This window comes from Cottoperca gobio, chromosome 17 (assembly GCF_900634415.1).
Source record: "Cottoperca gobio chromosome 17, fCotGob3.1, whole genome shotgun sequence".
NCBI classification, from domain to species: Eukaryota; Metazoa; Chordata; class Actinopteri; order Perciformes; family Bovichtidae; genus Cottoperca; species Cottoperca gobio.
Genome location: NC_041371.1, coordinates 10,043,832 through 10,062,474, shown reverse-complemented (window position 1 = coordinate 10,062,474; position 18,643 = coordinate 10,043,832). Strand labels below are relative to the sequence as shown.

The window sequence follows — 18,643 nt, the reverse complement described above, 5'->3', positions numbered from 1 at the left end:
TTTTAGCAATAAAAGTTTTTTTTAAACACAGCGTTTTTGTTTTTTATCAGCACTGCAGTTCTTCTTTGTATTATTATTATTATTATTGTTATTATTATCATACATAGCCAAAATGACACAACATCTGATTAATTAGGACACACATTTTAAACAGTGCAGTTTGTACGTGTTTTCAAATGACCCTTCATTCCCAACCTTTCAAAAAGGTCGAGTTTGAATCTATTAATTGATTACGAAGAAAAAAAAGGTACGAAATTCACCATTGAAAATAATATTAGGTCCCATTTAGAGACTGTCATCGCACTGAGCACCATTCCGGATTTTCAATGTTTTTATCAATGTTTTCTTTAAATAACAGCATGTCTTATTTTCACACCGGAAAGCCGCCATATCGTCAGTTTAAAATATGATCGATCAAGAATATATGGTTTTAGCTTTGGATCAACTCTAATCCCACATTTTGTGTTACGAAAAAACCCCGTTTTAAATTATTTAAAAGGCTGTAATAAGAAAATATTATTAAAGAGAAACAAATAAGGCAAAATGCACATGTTATACACAACTCTGACTTAAAAACCCATCCTTTTAGTTTAGTCCTGTTGGTTTTCACGTGACTCTACCGCCACCTCCTGGTGATGTACATTTAAGGGTATTAAAATTGTACTTCAATTAAATCATCTACGTCAGGGGTTCCCAAACTTTATGTGGCGAAGGCACACCAAAAACCAAGCCAAAATCTCAAAGCACACCTGTGTTCATATCTGGGCAATATCCCCTCTATAACACATAGTGTCACTGTTATCACTCTGTGAACATTTATTTAGCCTAGTCCTTGTAAGAAGCTATTCTCCTTCACACAAGCAGAGAGCCTTTGATGTGTCACACTCTAATACTTCCCACCATGCGCAAATGGCTAAAACGGATTCGCTTTGACAGATTTCTTTTTAATGATTGTTTTTTTTTAATTTAGGCCAAAGCATATAATACCTATTATGTATATATTGTGAAATAAGTGTGTAGGACAAAGTACGGATAAAGTACAGTGTTTCCCTGCGTTTTTTATTTTATTTTTTATATATTCACAACTCACTTTTTACATTGAACAGGTGCTCTTTTATTAAATAAACTAAACGCTTATGTCATTTATCTTATTTATGTGCACGTTTCAGTTGCTTTGCGTATTTACATTCTCTGCTCTCCTCTGCTTTGCTTCGTGAAGGGCGGAACTCCGCTTCCGAACCCACACACACGCGCGAGCGTACACACTTACAGCCAGAGACCGAGCGGAGAAAAAGCAAGGAGAGAATTTAAATAATCTGCGCCACACACGGACCTCATCCAGCCCATGCAGCACCTCGCAGAGCAGTAAACCTAGGGGAAACACTGAAGTCAATAAAACAAATCATTCATAACCTTCTGTACAGTTAAATGCAATAGGCCTAATTGTTTCAAAATCCTACGGCACACCAGTGTGCCGCGGCACACCATTTGGGAACCCCTGATCTACGTTATAGAAAATTGCATGTGCATAACTCCATGCTGCTAAATAAATTACAATTTAATGCAAAACAGTCAGTTGGTCATTGAGTCACGTTAGAATATAGAATACAAAAAAAGTTTATATTTTTTTATGTTGTTTATCCACAAATACATCCTCTGAACTGAAATGTAACTTACCCCCCCTACTGTGAACACTGAGAACCTCAGATACAGCAGGGATTGCCAAATCATTCCAGGCTGATCTGACTAAACATATAGACATGTAATTTCAAAGCATTTTGAAACACAACATATGTTAATAAACTCAAAGTGAGATAAAGAGTCACAGATGATTGATTACAAAAGGTATTAATATTTTAATTGGGTGAATCTGATTCCATTTTGGCTTTTTGAGTCTATGCTGTGCTTTAAGCCCCACATGTGATCATTTGTAGGTCTAATAATGAGTCCGGGTGTGAGTGCTCAGGTAAAAATGAGCGTAGTATTAAATGGTTGCATGTACGTATATATTACATTGGCATGTATACAGTATGCATACAAATAATGTCAGAGCAAGGGAGACCGTTCAACAATGCTAAATTTAAACTTAAACAATGAAAAAACAACAATACAATAACATAGCACAGTAAAATAGGGTGGATAAAAGATTAAAATATATTTAGGCAATTAAGATTAAGAGAATGTAAAGGTAAAAATATATGTTTTAAGATGTTTTTTAAAAGTATTTACAGATTGTGATGCCCTTCCAGAGGAGTCTTCCAGAGGCTAATCCAGAGGAGAGGACCATAGACACTAAACGCTGCCTCCCCGTATGTCTTTGTCCTCACCGTGGTAATAATTAAAAGCACGATCTGTAGCTTATTAATTGCTTTGCATTGTAGTAATCAAGCCTGCTACAGTGCCCTCCAGAATTATTGGCACCCCTTTAGTAAAAATTTGCAAAACAGGCTGTAAAATGTCTTTTATTGTTTATCGTCTTGGCCTTTCACTCAAAATATTCACACAAAAAAATGAATGAAAGAAAAGAAAATGTTGACTTTAAATATTTTTCTCCAAAAACATCTGTGCCACAATTATTGGCACCCCTTGAAAATCCTATGATAAAATCTAACTGAAGTATATTTTCAGTCATATCTTACATCTTTAGGTTCACCTGTTTGATTAGGAACTCAAGTGGTCAACCATGACTTCCTGTTTCACTGGGGTATTAATATGAGGTGATACAGGCCAATATTATCTTTGTCATTCTTCACTATGGGAAAGACCCGAGAACACAGTTGATAATCTGCGACGAAAAAGTTGTTGAGCTGCACAAATTAGGAAATGGATATAAGAAAATCTTGAAACAGTTGAACATGCCCATTTCCAGTACAGGGCAAAAATTAAGAAGCTTAAAGCAACAGATGTTAAGAATCAGCCTGGAAGAGGACGTGTGTGTACATTGACGCCACACACCGTGAGGAGGATGGTTCCGCTGGCAAAATAATCTCCAAGGATCACAGCTGGAGAATTGCTGAGGTTAGTTGAGTCTTGGGGTCAGAAAGTCTCCAAAACGACCATCAGACGCCGCCGACGGCACCACAAGTTGTTTGGGAGGGTTGTCAGAAAAAAGCCATTGCTGTCAATTAACAACAAACTAAAGCGCCTACAGTTTTCCAAACGTTACTGGGGCTTTGATTGGGACAGGGCTATATGATCAGATGAGACCAAAATAGAGCTTTTTGGCAACAAACGTCAAAGGTGGGTTTGGCGTAGACAGAAAGATAGCCATACAGAAAAGCACCACTCATACCCACTGTGAAGTATGGTGGTGGATCTTTGATGGTGTGGGGCTGTTTTTCTCCCAAAGGCCCTGGACATCTTGTTAGGATACATGGTATCATGGATTCTATCAAATACCAGCAGATATTAAATGAAAACCTAACAGCCTCGGCCCGGAAGCTTAAAATGGGCCGTGGTTGGACCTTCCAGCAGGACAATGATCCAAAGCACACCTCAAAATCTACACAACAATGGTTTACTGACCACAGAATAAAGGTTTTGCCATGGCCATCACAGTCCCTGTACCTAAATCCTATAGAAAATGTGTGGCATGAGCTGAAGAGAAGAGTCCACAAGCGTCAACCTCTGAATCTGAAGGATCTGGAGAGATTGTGTGTGTGGAAGAAGTGTCTCAGATGCCGTGCCATGTGTTCACCGAGTGTTCACCAGCTGTAATCCTGGCAAAAGGAGGCTGCACAAAATATTAAATGAAGGGGTGCCAATAATTGTGGCACACATGTTTTGGAGAAAAATATTTATTTAAAGTCAACATTTTTTTTTTCTTTCAATAATTTTACTTCAGTGAAAAGGTCAGATTTGTGTGAGTATTTTGAGTGAAAGGCCAAGACGATAAACAATAAAAGACATTTTACAGCCTGTTTTGCAAATTTTTACTAAAGGGGTGCCAATAATTCTGGAGGGCACTGTACAATAAAAGGTGAGCATGAGTCTCTCAGTATCTGCCTGGGAGAGAAACGGTTGCACTTTAGCAATATTTCTTAGGTGGTAATAAGCAGATATTGTGACATTACTGGTGTTAGATTCATGATTCAGATCCAGGTCTACAACCATGCCAGGACTTTTGCTAGGGGCTTGGCATTTGGTGCCATGGATTTTAAGTTAGTGCACAGAGTCTCTCTCTGGACCTTTGCTCCGATAATTTGAACCTTGTTCTTTTCTTTGTACAACTGCAAGAAATTATGTGATTATGTGACATGTTGATATGATCAATGCATTGAATCAGTTTATCAATAGGGCTTATGTCATTTGGTGATAAGGAGATATAGAGTTGTGTATCATCGGCATAGCTATGAAAATGAATCCCATGTTCACTGATGGTATTTCTCAGTGGCAACATATAGAAACTGAACAACACAGGTCCCAAAATGGAGCCTTGAGCAACCCCACATGTTATATTATTGTCAGCCGAGGAATGGTCCCCAAGGGAGACTAAATAGTCTCTACAAGACCAATCTAAAACTGAGCCAAAGATACCAACACACTTCTGTAGTCTGTTAACAACGATGTCATGATGGACTGTATCGAAAGCAGCACTTGAGTCTAAAAATACTAATATTGAGTTTCTTGTCATCCATATTCAGTCTCAGGTCATTTACAAATTCAACTAGCGATGTCTCAGTGCTGTGGTGTGGACGAAAGCTGGTTTGAAATTTCAACTCCACTATTTCTTCAAGAATTTCACTAAAAAAGGAAAGGTTATAAATTGGCGGGAAATTGTTTCGCACCAAAGGATCCAGGTTACTTTTCTTAAAGAGAGGTTTCACAATAGCAGTGTCAGTCAGCAGGGTGAGATTTACAATCGCTAGAAAAGGTATTGGGATAGGGTCAAATACAACACCACATGGTTATGAGTTCAATATCAGGGCAGCCACTATTGTGCCCCTGAGCAAGGCACTTAACCGCAAGTTGCTCCAGAGGGACTGTCCCTGTAGTTAGTTCACTGTAGGTCGCTCTGGATAAGAGCGTCTGCTAAATGACATGTAATGTAAAAGAAAGAAAAAGTAAAGTAACCTGATGTGTGCTATCTTGTTTGTGAAACATGCGCTCTTTACATGAAGACGCTGAGGTGATGAAGGGGAGGCTTTTTGGAACTGGATTACTTAGATTTCTATAAATCAGCCTTGAGAAATGATGTTATTTTGCATTTCTAATTGCTTTGTTGAAGATAGTGAGGTATTCTTTAATAGTGTCATAATGGAATTGCAAATTAGTTTTTCTCCATTGATGCACAGCTTTTCTTTAAATTAGTAATATACCCAGTTCTCTGTGGTGGTTTCTGCTTAGATGTTAACTTTTTGAATTTAGCTGCTGCTATAGCGTCAATGGTAGTTCACAGCTTTTTATTAAAGGGGTGGACTATCCTGACAAGATAAAGGAAGGATCTGTGCTGGATTGTTATTAATATGATTTATGAACTTTTAAGCAACTTCAGAGGTAAGATAACGTTCCCTTACCACCTGCTTGGTAACAGAGCTAGATGATGACGACAACGAGGCAGAGAAAGAAAATACAGTAGTGGTCTGAGATTGCCAAGTCAATTACAGACAATACTTCATCCTTAGACCAGTGTAATCAAACATTTAAAAGTGCCATATCCATTTTCTCTCAACCATTCTATCTTAGTCCAGGAAGTAGAACATATAACGGCATTCATTTGTGTTATACCACAAGTGGTAGCCTGGAGTTAAGTTGATGGTCAGTGGATCTCACACGTTACCTGTTGACAATGTGAAATGGGATGACATTTGACACAAAAAAAGTAGCTCCACTATCAGAGTTTAAGGAATATTTGTTAAAAAAAAATACGAAGGTATGACAGTAGGGGGGGCTAGCACTGTTAGACGGTGTCCTGAGATGAGACAGTAGAGGAAGACGTAGGTGTGTGTGCGCTGAGTAAATAGTCAATCCAGGTGGAACGTAGCCTACTTGACTGTATGCTGAATATTGGCAGACAGCTTTTGGAATACATCCTGTCTCTTTTGAAGAGAGAAATACAAATATGCATACATTACCTGGACACTCATCCGCCTCTGTCTGCATTGAGGACGGAGGTCCAGGCTGGAGGGTCTGCGCAGGTGGACAGGGGCGAGGAGGTCCGAGGACAACTTCCTGGTTGTCTGGTGACGGTCTCCTGCAGCTGCCTTCCGCGGCTCTTCCTCCTGGTGGGATGGCACGCTTACTGCAGGTGGAGTTTACGCAGCGGTGACGGGAGGAGCTGTAGGAGCCTCATACATCCACCAGGAAGGACAAGCGGTTGGACAGTTAGAGAGAGTTAACTGTGAGTATTGAAGTTCACTCACACAGCTGATTTCAGTCCAGAAATAACGTGATTGTTAAAATGGAAAAAGTAAAACAAGTGATCCAATGATCGGTAACAGAAATAGCGTTAAAAAGTCAAATAAGTCCACGTCAGATAAATGCAATCATTTTATCCAGTTAAAAGATGGGGTGAAAACGAACAAGATCTAAACACTATATCATAAAGATTTGGGTACAAAGTCATGTCCTGACACATGCACAGTGTCACCAATTTTGGAGGAAAAAAGGACTTATCTGTGAGTGCAGGCAGTTGTTACATTTAAAAGACGACAAGCTTATTAATGTGTCTCCAGTCCATAGGGCTGAAGAGGATTATGAATACATTGTAGTACACCTGTAATCCATATATAGAGCATATAGGCCTTACACATGGATAATGCCAGGATATTCCACAGATTTGTCAAAGTAAACTGAATAAATGATAGGGATGTGGCTTGTTGAAGATGTGTTTGTGTAAATGCCACCAGGTAGCCACGAACAGCCAGAGCTCCCACCAGTGTAGTCATTTGAACTTGACAAAGATGGCTGCTGTCTTCTCGCTCACTGCGACTTCCCATCGGCCCGAATAATAATGTAGGTTGGTGAACTATTTTGGCAAGAACATAGCTTTATTTCAGTGTGACCGTATCATGTGAACTACTTTGGTGTCCCCGTTAATAGCGGCTGCTGTGTGTAGGAAGTCGAGGTGCGTAATGTGCATTAGAAAGCTCGGATTTCTAGTTTCCATCAGTACCAAACATGTTATTGTAGAATGACGAGATAATTATCCCAGATCTTTTGAACACAGCTTGCTCTGTAGGTTGTAGGCCTATTTGGTACAACTTTATTTTTTAAATACTTCTTATTATAATAGGACACAGTTACAACATATAGTTAGTTATGGATTCTATAAGCTACCAGTAACGTACTAGTAATTCATGGGGAAAAAAGGTGCAATGTGTAATGCCTGGTCACATACTCCAAAGAAATAGGGGGCAGTATTTTACCTCTACTGCTGAGTCCATACAATCTAATTTATCTTCAGTTATACTAAAATAACGCTGCTATATTATAATCTTTACCTGTGGGGTCGGTCTTTAAATTACGTTCGCCATCTTTGTGTGAGGGGAAGAGAGAGGGGGTGACATGCAGCGTTATATGGGTATCAGGGCGCCCACATAAATGTATTTTACATAAAGTCTAAAAATGTCTTTAAGTCAAATTAATAAATATTCAACCATTACTCATGAGTTTGTCTTAAATCTGTGATATTTGACATTGAATCTTATTTATGTTTAAAAAGAGGCTGGACGTTTGTTCACAAGCCCAAATCACTTATGGATTTTATAGTTTTATTTTTTTGTTTTTGTTTCTCTCTTAGATGTTTTGTGTTTTTAATCTATTTCTTTTATAGTGTTTGACCAAAACTAAAACCCCTTTGAACAAATGGATTTTTATTCTTTGTACTTTTCCATCCTTCAGGGATTTAACCCCTTTCATGTTCTTGGTGGATATTCTTCACCCAGTTAATTTTTTAACGATGAAGAACATGCTCAACCATGCAGAAAACAAGATAAGGTTGAATCTTTAGAAAATGTATCCAAAGTAAGGAAATGCTACGTTTCAAAAAAAGTCAAACACTGGCAACATATACAAATAATTTAATATTTGAAATTGCATCATTCACTTAATGCAAAGTCATATTATAAAAGAAAGAAAACAAAGCATCTGGAAAGATGTGTAAATCTGTCCAAATGAGATTAATATGATATTTAAAGCATCAACGGTCATTGCTGTCTTCATCATCATGGTGCCCAACAGAAGGAGGAAGCAGAGGATGATGGTAAAACACGTTTGCAGTTATAAATTAGAGCAAGGGTGTTCAAAACATGGCCTGTTTGGTACAGTTGACCACTTTCATATAAGATGTCACTGAAAAGAATAATACATGGATCCTGAGGTGAATGGAGCAAAACCAGGATCGTTAATCTTACCACAAATTGTGTCAAAGCTGGTTTTCTCTATTGCATAGATGTTTACTATTTATTTCCAAATATGTTTTTTTTATATATGAGATATTAAGATGTAGAAATATGTGCCCATGTAGTAAAAAATAGGAATTATAAAAGGGCCTATAGCCTCTTAAAAAAACAAGGACCCAATTTATTAAACATAAAAGTTGGCAACAATACTTTTTTATGACAATGCTTTCACCTTTCCACTCACTGTCCTCATATATGACAGGTTACAGGGTACTGTGCATCAATATTATCTGTATGTATCTACTGACCTTGTAGTGTTCTGAGTAACCCATCTCAGTATTCATGGTCATGTTTTCTATTTCATATCTCCTAACTGGTGCCTCCTTTAATTAATAATGCCTACTGATTTCAGACTGTAGTACTGAAATAAACCGGGAGGTGGCAGTAGTGTCTTATGGATGTTCTGCAACCTCTTTGCCTGTTAGAGGCTTTTATGGTGCAATAGTACACACACACACACACACACACACACACACACACACACACACACACACACACACACACACACACACACACACACACACACACACACATTCGTACTCAGTAATAGATATTGACCAGGTCAATTAATCAAATTTATGATCAAGGTCAACATCAATAAAACAGATGGGTCCGGTTTAGTGACCTATTTGTCTAATAAATTACCTTCAACTGAATTGTAGTATCTTGTCAGTCATGTTTTTTATTTTATTTTATTGTTTCCAGCAATGTAGGTTTGACAATTACTTTTTTAAATGGTTGATGGCTATCAAATAAGGAACTTTATGATGGTTACTCCAATTAAATACTCAAATCAATGTACACTGAGGTAAGCAACGAACAATTTATAAGTGGCTCTCTCTGAACACTAGAGGGAGCCTAAATCATAGTAATGATGGACCTTTAATCGTCTCTCTCTTGCTCTCGCTCAGCTCTCTCTCGCTCAGCTCTCTCTATCTCTCTCTCTCTTTCTCTCTGCTCTCTCTTCTCTCTCTCTTTTTTTTCTTTCTATCTCTTCTCTCTCTCGTCTCTCTCTCTTTCTCTCTCTTCTCTCTCTCTTCTCTCTCTTTTTGTTTTTTTTATGTCAATCACAATATAAGTGGGATTTAGTAAAAAGCATACTGCATTGTTTTATGTGATCATGTATTATGATTTTGTTTGATTATTTGTTATGATCTTGGCCTTTTCATTTAGTGAAATAAAAGTAGTAATTCGGGAAGATCAAGTGGTACAAATGCACAAAAAAACAAAAATTACTTTTAATCAAATTAAATTATAGACCAAATAATGTTAGAACAAGTGTCTCCTTCACCATAACACCATAACATGTATTTTAATAATAATGGTGTTCTCATTAGCCCATATAGTTGGTAAAACAGCCTTAACAAAGTTTCGCCTGTTTTGTTTATTATTTTGACATCTATTTGTGTTTTTCACTGCACTTCAGTTTGTGGATACCTTAAATAATAAAGAGTTAAGGAGAACTGGGTGGGCAGGCCGTGGTATTAAGTAAAAAGTCCGTCGTGAATTGTGTAAACAGCCTGGGGCGGTGGAAAAAGTTCATGCCCGGGTCCATGTAAGGAGAAACCGGCGGAGCACCAGGCCACTGCACGGACATTTAATTAAGACGACCTGCAGAGGATTACATCGATATTAGGACTGTAACTTTGCCTCACATTGACCATTAACAATTTCATGCACCGTCGCCTTTGACAGCAGGCTATACAGAGGCCTTCGGAGTCGGCTTATAGAACTTTAGTCTATCTGTGGTCAAAATCTTCTTTTATTTCAAACCTCGGCCTTAAATCAATTACATGGAGAAAAAATAAATCTGCTTTAAAACCCCTTAAAAACTCTCCGGGGACTTTTGAATTTAAGCTGAAAGAGAGAGACTTACACTTGTGTGAAGAATGAATGCATATTTATATATTTTTGTTTATTCGGTCACAGAGACAATACATTCTCAATAGGCCTCCAACACAACAGCACAACAGATATTCAAACATTTAGTTTAAAAAAGCCTCACATGTGAGGTGTCACGCTCATCCCATTTGGTTGCCTGATCTTGGAATCCTTTTCTTGAATAAACTCTCACACCTCTGGCCACTCGCAGCCCAAACTGTCTTTTAATTGTTGTAATGAGATCTCACTTAACCGCCTTCTGCCAACGATGCGAGGCTCTGCCCTGCTTTGATCTCCCGGTGATCTGCTGCTGGTGTTAAGTCTTTTGACTAATAAAATGCACTTTTAAAGACGTTGAAACTGGCCATTTGGTTTATTGGTGTTCGTATCTTTCCTATTTTAAAAAAGGCATAATTAAGTTCATATTAGGAGCAAGAGTTTCAATAATTTCACTGCATTCCTTGCGTAAATTGTGATTTTTTTGTTTTGTTTTAAAGATAAATACCAGAATTAATGTAATGCTGTAATATCCAGATTAACGTATTAACTATTTTAAATTTAAAAGACAACTCGTCTGTTTTTTTTTAAGCCAGCTCCAGGTCTAATAGAGGAATATATTTTTGTATTAAAGTGTGCGGGACTATGCACGCCATGATCTGATTGTGTGCATGCGAGTTTCTCTGTCACGTCTGACATCTTGGCTGGAGTGGGCTGGGAGTTACCGACACCTCCTCTCGTTTTTCTAGAAGCCCTGAGTGTGGCCAGGAGCTTTCTTGTTCTCTTCTGCACGACCTCACTTCCCATTGGACGGCTCGTGCACTCTTCGGGGAGGAGCTCCACTGGCAGCAAAAAGGAGGAAAGAATTTAACTGCGCAAAAAGTCCTGTTTGGTGACGGATGTCCAAAGTTCAGAACTTTTTCAATGCGCGTTTCATAGAGACACAGAGATGGGGACGGCTTAAACACTGCTGAGATTCAGCACGTTGCACTGTTGTTAAGTCATTCCTCTCTTTTTCTTTTTAAGTGAGCAGTGAGGAACTGTGATTTTTATTTTATTTTAGCGCCTCAGCATTCAGAGGAGGGAGAAGTGGAGCTCTCCGTCTGCCTATTTTGGAGTTTTATTTTCGCCGGATCAAAGTGAAGACATGCAGGCTCGCTACTCCGTCTCCAGTCCCAACTCACTGGGTGTCGTGCCGTACATCAGCAGCGACCCAAGTTACTACCGGGCCGCTGCTGGTGGGGGATACACGGGGATGCCGGCACCTATGAACATGTACTCTCATGCGGCTCATGACCAGTACCCTGCCAGCATGGCCCGGGCGTATGGACCGTACACTCCCCAACCTCAGCCCAAGGATATGGTCAAACCCCCCTATAGTTACATTGCGCTCATCACTATGGCTATCCAAAACTCGCCTGACAAGAAGGTGACCCTGAATGGGATTTACCAGTTTATCATGGAGAGGTTTCCATTTTACCGAGACAACAAGCAGGGCTGGCAGAATAGCATCAGACACAATCTGTCGCTGAATGAGTGTTTTGTCAAGGTGCCTCGAGATGATAAAAAACCCGGTAAAGGCAGCTACTGGACCCTGGACCCGGACTCTTACAACATGTTTGAAAACGGGAGCTTCTTGAGAAGGAGACGGCGGTTCAAAAAGAAGGACGTGGTGAAGGAGAAAGAAGATCGGCTGCAGAAGGATGTGCCGCCGAGGCAGCAAGGGCAAGAGCAGCCAGTGCAGGGCTCCAAGCCTGTGAGGATCCAGGATATTAAGACTGAAAACGGGACAGTCACGCCGCCGCAGGCTGACTCGCCCTCTTTGAGCACCGTGCCCAAAATCGAGAGTCCGGACAGCAGCAGCAGCATGTCCAGCGGGAGCCCTCACAGCATCCCCTCCAATAGGTCCATCGGCATGGACAGCTCCGAGCACCACCAGCACCACGGCCAGGCCTCGACGCAGGGCTTCAGTGTAGACAACATCATGACCTCCCTTCGGGGGTCTCCACAAGGGCCCTCAGAGCTCACCTCCAGCCTCAACGCCTCAACCAGGACAGGTATAACACCGGCATTGTCCTTAAACTATTCTCCAAATCAGACATCTGTCTATAGTTCACCATGTAACCAAAACTCCATCTCCACTACCTCCAATGCAACCTATCATTGTAACATGCAAGCCATGAGCTTGTACGCCGGGGACAGATCTAGCCACTTGGCACCGAGCACCACCGTGGACGAAACATTGCCAGATTACTCAGTCACTACCACCTCATCCTCCATGAACCACGGTAATCTAAACTCTGGGCAGGAGGGTCACCATCCCCACCAAGGGAGGCTCACCTCATGGTACCTGAACCAGGCCGGAGACCTGGGCCATCTGGGCGCAGCGTACCCAGCACAGCAGCAGAACTTCCATTCAGTCCGAGAGATGTTTGAATCCCAAAGAATTGGCTTGAATAATTCACCGGTGAATGGGAATAACAGCTGTCAGATGTCATTCCCACCGAGCCAACCCATCTATCGCACTTCGGGAGCTTTCGTATATGACTGCAGCAAGTTCTGACCCACAAACAAGTTAGGCTCAATATTTTCCTCACGGTGTTTGAACTCTTCCAGTAAAAATGCAACGTCCCCCCCCCCCCCTCCCCTCCCTCACCTGCCCCACACCAAATGGACTAATATGAGACAGAAAACAAAAAACTGAACAAGACTTGATCTTGGTTTTTCTAAAGAACAGTGTTACTGCAAATAACACGTAAGTCTCTTTGCTTTTGTGGCTTTATGTGATATGTTAAGGATATGTCAGTTTTCATGGATGTGTAAATTGCATATATTAATTTATTTCTAAAAAAAAAAAAAAAATGTAGCCGAGTATTATGGACCAAACACCAAAGAAGTGTTTCTAAATTGAATTGCCTTAATTGTCCAAAAATATTGTTCCATTATAAAAGTAAGGAAAAGGAACGTGTATATCGCCGTACTATTTCAAAGATTCTTCATTTGTTGAAAAAGTATTCTGAAGGATTTGTTTGTTTGTTTAATAAATTGTCATTTTATGTGAGTTAAAGTCACGCCTCGTTTCTTAAAGACTTGAACACAGGCTTTTGTGAGTGAGGTGTAGGCCTCGTTATTAATCTGATCTGACCCTCTGAGCTATAGCTCTTGTTTATTTAAAGCTGTGCCTTCATTATAATATATTTGGACTGTATTCTGCTGCAGATTCAGATGTTAAATTGCCTATTTTTACTCTCACAATAACACTATTATACATTTACCTGTAATATTGTCATAGAAGCATATATTTTGCTTCTCATCTCCGCAAGAGAAAAACATATTTGAGGAAACATGAGAAAAATATTGAGGCAAAAAGAAAGAAATTGCATCCCGCACGTCCAAAGAGAAAACGCCTGTTCAAGGTGTGTTTTATTTCTATGCTTTTTTTAACATTATTATTATTATTATTATTATTTAATTTGCTGTTTTATATTTGTATTCGTATATTAGAATAGCTTATACTGCTTTATACGAGATGATGTTGACCTGAGGCCTAGACCTGGGAACCAGCCGGCACACAGCACAACTTTGTTTTGGATTGCGTTGTGTGTTTACTGGCGCATACCAGTGCTTACTTAATATCATACCACACATGCCAAAGATAGTCCCGTTGTCACTTCAGTTTTGATGTTTGAGTTCTCACCAGCCTGACATGACGCTAACGTGAACGGAGACAACTATGACCGTCACGTTTGTTTTTTTTAAATACGTGACTCATCCTAGTTGTTCAGCGTACGTGGATATTTAACTGCAAGAATGAGTATTTATTAAATTGCCCTTATGTACTCGAAATGTCGGATTGATGTTTTATTGTAATCCTAGTTGACAGTTTTCTTTTTATCAAAACGGTTTCCCTCAGTGACGTTAATGGATGGGAATCAATCTCTTTTAATTACTTTGAATGGAAACTCATAAATTACTTTGAAATAGGCATTTATTTTACTATTATTACGTTTATTTATGGTAAGAGTTAAATTTAAATACAATACACGTCTGTTGTCCTTTAACTCAAGCCGACAATCAAAACTGTTTTTTTTCCTATTTTCTTATCTTATTTTAAATAATAATTTTTGTTTTGTATTTTAGGGATTTCCAATATTTATTAAGCACAGAGAGATATTTATTTAAAATGTCATTAATATATACAGCATGTAAAAAAAACATTAAAATAGTTTTTGTATTGATAGACGTGTGCGTATAATTACACATGGGTATAGTCCATACAAAGACATAGTCAATAATAATAATAATAATAATAATAATAATAACAATAACAATAATAACAACACAGACATTATTATTATGATTATTATTAATACTTATATTAATAATAATTATTATTGTATGACAAACTCAGGATTGTAGCCGTTATTACCACACAACAACAATAAACAGAAAATCATAGTTTTAATAAAAAGTAGGCTATTATTACTGTAACACTATAATAATGTAATCTGGTAATAATAGGATTAAAAACAATAGTAATAATAATACTAATAATACTAATAATACTACTACTACTAATAATAATAATAATAATAATAATAATAATAATAATAATAATAATAATAATAATAATGCTAAATATAATAATAAGTCCTATACACTTATATCATTTGCACATTTAAATTCTAAAGCGACAAGCTTGACTTTCTATCGAAACTATGCTGACTTGTTGAGTACAATTCAGGGCAACATGTCCTACATACTGTAACAGACGCCAAGTCAGAGCACACTCCAGATCAAGTAGCATGTCAAACTACAATATAAAGTGTGATTCTGAGACAATGTTATACAAAAAGGAAGGTGGGTTAGAGTGGCTTATTCCTCATATCCTTTTCGGCATTATTCAGGCCTCGAGAAAACACAGCAAAACAAAACATCTTGTGAGTAGCTGCAGGCCATGCGCATATTTCAGACTCTCCTGGCTTCATGGGTATGGTGTATATTTGCGAACAACAAAGAACAAAAAATATCTAAATGTTAATAATGGATGACAGTGAAATGCTGCTCTTATGTCTCTCCCAACTCCCCGATTGCACCAACTATAATCAGGCTCATAAAAGTCGTTAGATACGTTCCCGAGTAGAGGCCTAATAAACAAACGTCGTGTTAGTCAAAAGATTGATGGCGCCCTCACAGAATACACCAGGTCAGGAAGGAATAAAATTCAATCAGAGAGCTGGAATCGTTTTTCATGAGACGGAAAAGGCAGAGAGGGAGACGGGGGTCAATGAGGAGGATGTCGGCAGCCAGAGCACCATCAACAATGTAACAGGACATAGCGCGCACACACACACACACACACACACACACACACACACACACACACACACACACACACACACACACACACACACACACACACACACACACACACACACACACAGAGAGAGTAGAGCAGAGCTTGGCCTGGTGTGAGTGTGTTCTTAAAATTGTAAATAATGCAATTACAAAAAAAAAATTCTCCAGAGATAATGTTGCCTGCAAAAGAGCTATGCAGAAACAGGTTAAATGGATGACTAGTACTGTTGCCACTGAAAATGAATTGATACTGTAATTTAACAATGAACCTATGCTTTTACTACGTGAAGCCCGGGGGCCCTCATCCTGTCCCAAGGGGTCCCACAGCAAAATAAGTACAAATGTAATTTCACTTTCATTTCCCTTCTAATAAGCGATGATAATTCGGTGTGCTAGTTGCAGTTATGGTTATGTCCCAACCTATACAGACGGTAGTAGTTTTTTCTCTCTCACAAAAATAACCTAATCAGTTGGTCCTCGAGGCTACATCTAATTAAACAGGGCCTGTGTCTGTTTGGGGCTCCTTAACACGGAGACATTTGTGGACCCCTGTTTCAGCCTGTGTGAGGCTTCGCTCTACTTTTTCTTGAAACGTTCCGCTACATTCCTGAAAATGCACAACTTCCCTCACTGCTTTGGGTCAAATAGCAAAGACAAAAAAGCGTCTATGTTGGGCAAACTTTTAATATTATCAATTTTAAAAAGCGGGTGTATGTATCACCGTTTTAAAGCAGATAATAAATTATTTTAATTTTTAAACGTAGTCTTTTTTTAAATTGTTTTTATTTTTGTCGTAGCGTATCTAGCAAAAACAATAATGATCTAAACCATCTTATCATCATGTAATATGAATGCAATTCGACACACTTGAGTGGCAGTTGCCCAGCTGTAATGTGTGTCAAGTCTATATGTTTTAGAACTCAGGTCAAAGTTCATGAAATGCATTAACAAATAAACAACTATTGCACCATTTGTTTTCAAGATAGCATAAGAAAAAATATCAACTCAATGCAGAATAATTATTTACAATACACATGGACTGATCAAGAGCAAAGCCGTGATGTCTATTATGACTAATATTGTAGGTAACTATCATAGCAGCTGATGATGCACAACTACCAATCAGATGTAAAACTGTACTTTACAACCTTCAGCTTTGACACTATTATTACCTCGTAATTGTAAGTGGACTGGAATTAAATTTTCATTTGTGTTGTGCTGTGTTGAACGATGCTGTTTTTATTATATATAAATTTAATAGATCACTATTAAAATCATAGCCCTTAGGATACGATTTTTTTTTCCATTAATTAATTGTTTTAATCTCAGGAGTAGACGGAATGCATATCGATGTTTTGCTCCTGCAGACTGTGTGCACCTGTACGGCTGACTGACTAGCTCAGTATGGAAAACGCTGTGTTTTTAACTCTCGGTTAGTGTTCAAGACCTGAGCTCCAAGCGCCATCTGTTTCAAATTAGGAGTCCATATAGACGCAAACTCTGTCTGCACTGCGGCCAAACGAGTGTAAGGTTGGAGGTCCAACACTTGTCTCTCATAAGGGAAAATAACCGCTGCGTGCAGCCTCTTTTCCCGCATGTCTCATTTTAAAGACAAATTATCATTTTGAAATAATGATTCACTCGGCTTTTGTCAAAACAGGCAGAGCGATGAGGTGTAAACAAGGCTTCTGGATGAAATAATGATCTTGAAATCGTCCAGCATCTTCAAGTTAGAATAAATGAACTCGCGCAGACCTCGTGTAAGGAGCTGGGATGGTGGGATAATGGGGTACTGTGAATTCAGTCCGACGGGAAACGGCCGACCTGCGAATAACCCTACTGCCTTGGCGATATACCTCAAAAACGAACAGAGTTGCCTTCAAGTTACACAAAACCTGCTTTTCTGCTGCTCGGGCCTGCGGTTTCTAATTATAGCACAGTTTTACGCACCGAGCACTTGAATGTCCCAATTATACAGCACGCATACAATAATTTATTGGCAAGTGTAATATAATTTTATGAACGTATTTTTGAAGGTATCTCACATTCGACGAATTTTACAACCTTATTTTAAATCTGGCCAGTGAGGAATAAAGCTCCATTCTTATTTTTTTAATTGCTTTATTTCTCTTATTATATTTCGAATATGTTAAATCTTAGCAGTGCAGGCATGTAAGTAAATGCATGCAGTTTATTGTTAAATCATTAGATAAACATACAAAGGTGTTAAACAAATGAACGATTTGCCAGCTCTTCTGTGGATTTGATCATTATATCTATATTTTACGTTTACAACAAACATGGCGTCTTAAGCTCATAGTAAAATAAACATTATTATTATTAAGTGTAAAATAATAATAAAAAAAATGATTCAATACAACAAAAGAATAAGCTAGAGCAGTGCTTTTTTTTGCCTGGTGAATTAAAAAAATATTCACCCTGCTTAATGCAATAAGTGCTTACATTGAAACAAAGCATAACACAGGGCTAAACAATATGCATATACACAAATACATGCATATATATATACCTCATTTTACAGGTGAATTTATTGCATAAAAAGGGTTTATAGAAAGAAAGGAAATCCTGATAGCAGGACACAAACAGAACAAACTTGAACTCTGTAACTTGTGACATGAGAGGGCCACTTCAAAGCTATCCAACTGCTGCTATTTGAGCCACAGTAGCAGTTGTCTGTCTCTTTCGCGGCTCTAATCTCATTTTATGGTGCAAGGCGGCCACTGGGCTATGAAAACATCAACAGCAGACTTAGGTTGCTGTAAGACTGAGGCAAGAAGCTGTGTCTTCTTCTATTGAGAAGGTATGTTAACAGTCAGAAACACGAGACATATGTATAAACATCTGTTTTAATATAAAAAAAATACAAATTCTTGAATAGGTGATTACACAGTACATATTTAGTTTTTTCTTCTATGGTTGCTGGCTGAAATGGTGTTAGTTAAAAAAACGTAATGCTACAAACTAGGTTTTACGTATAAAGTGAA

The 18,643-nt window shown here is 38.5% G+C and overlaps 1 protein-coding gene across 1 annotated transcript; it reads left to right on the top strand.

Moving 5' to 3' along the window:
- The first annotated feature begins 11,151 nt into the window (after positions 1-11,151).
- On the top strand, positions 11,152-13,341 carry foxc1a (forkhead box C1a). The gene has a single exon (XM_029454282.1). It carries the CDS (start codon positions 11,428-11,430, stop codon positions 12,841-12,843), a length of 1,416 nt encoding a protein of 471 aa, XP_029310142.1. The 5' UTR covers positions 11,152-11,427; the 3' UTR covers positions 12,844-13,341.
- Positions 13,342-18,643: the final 5,302 nt, after the last annotated feature.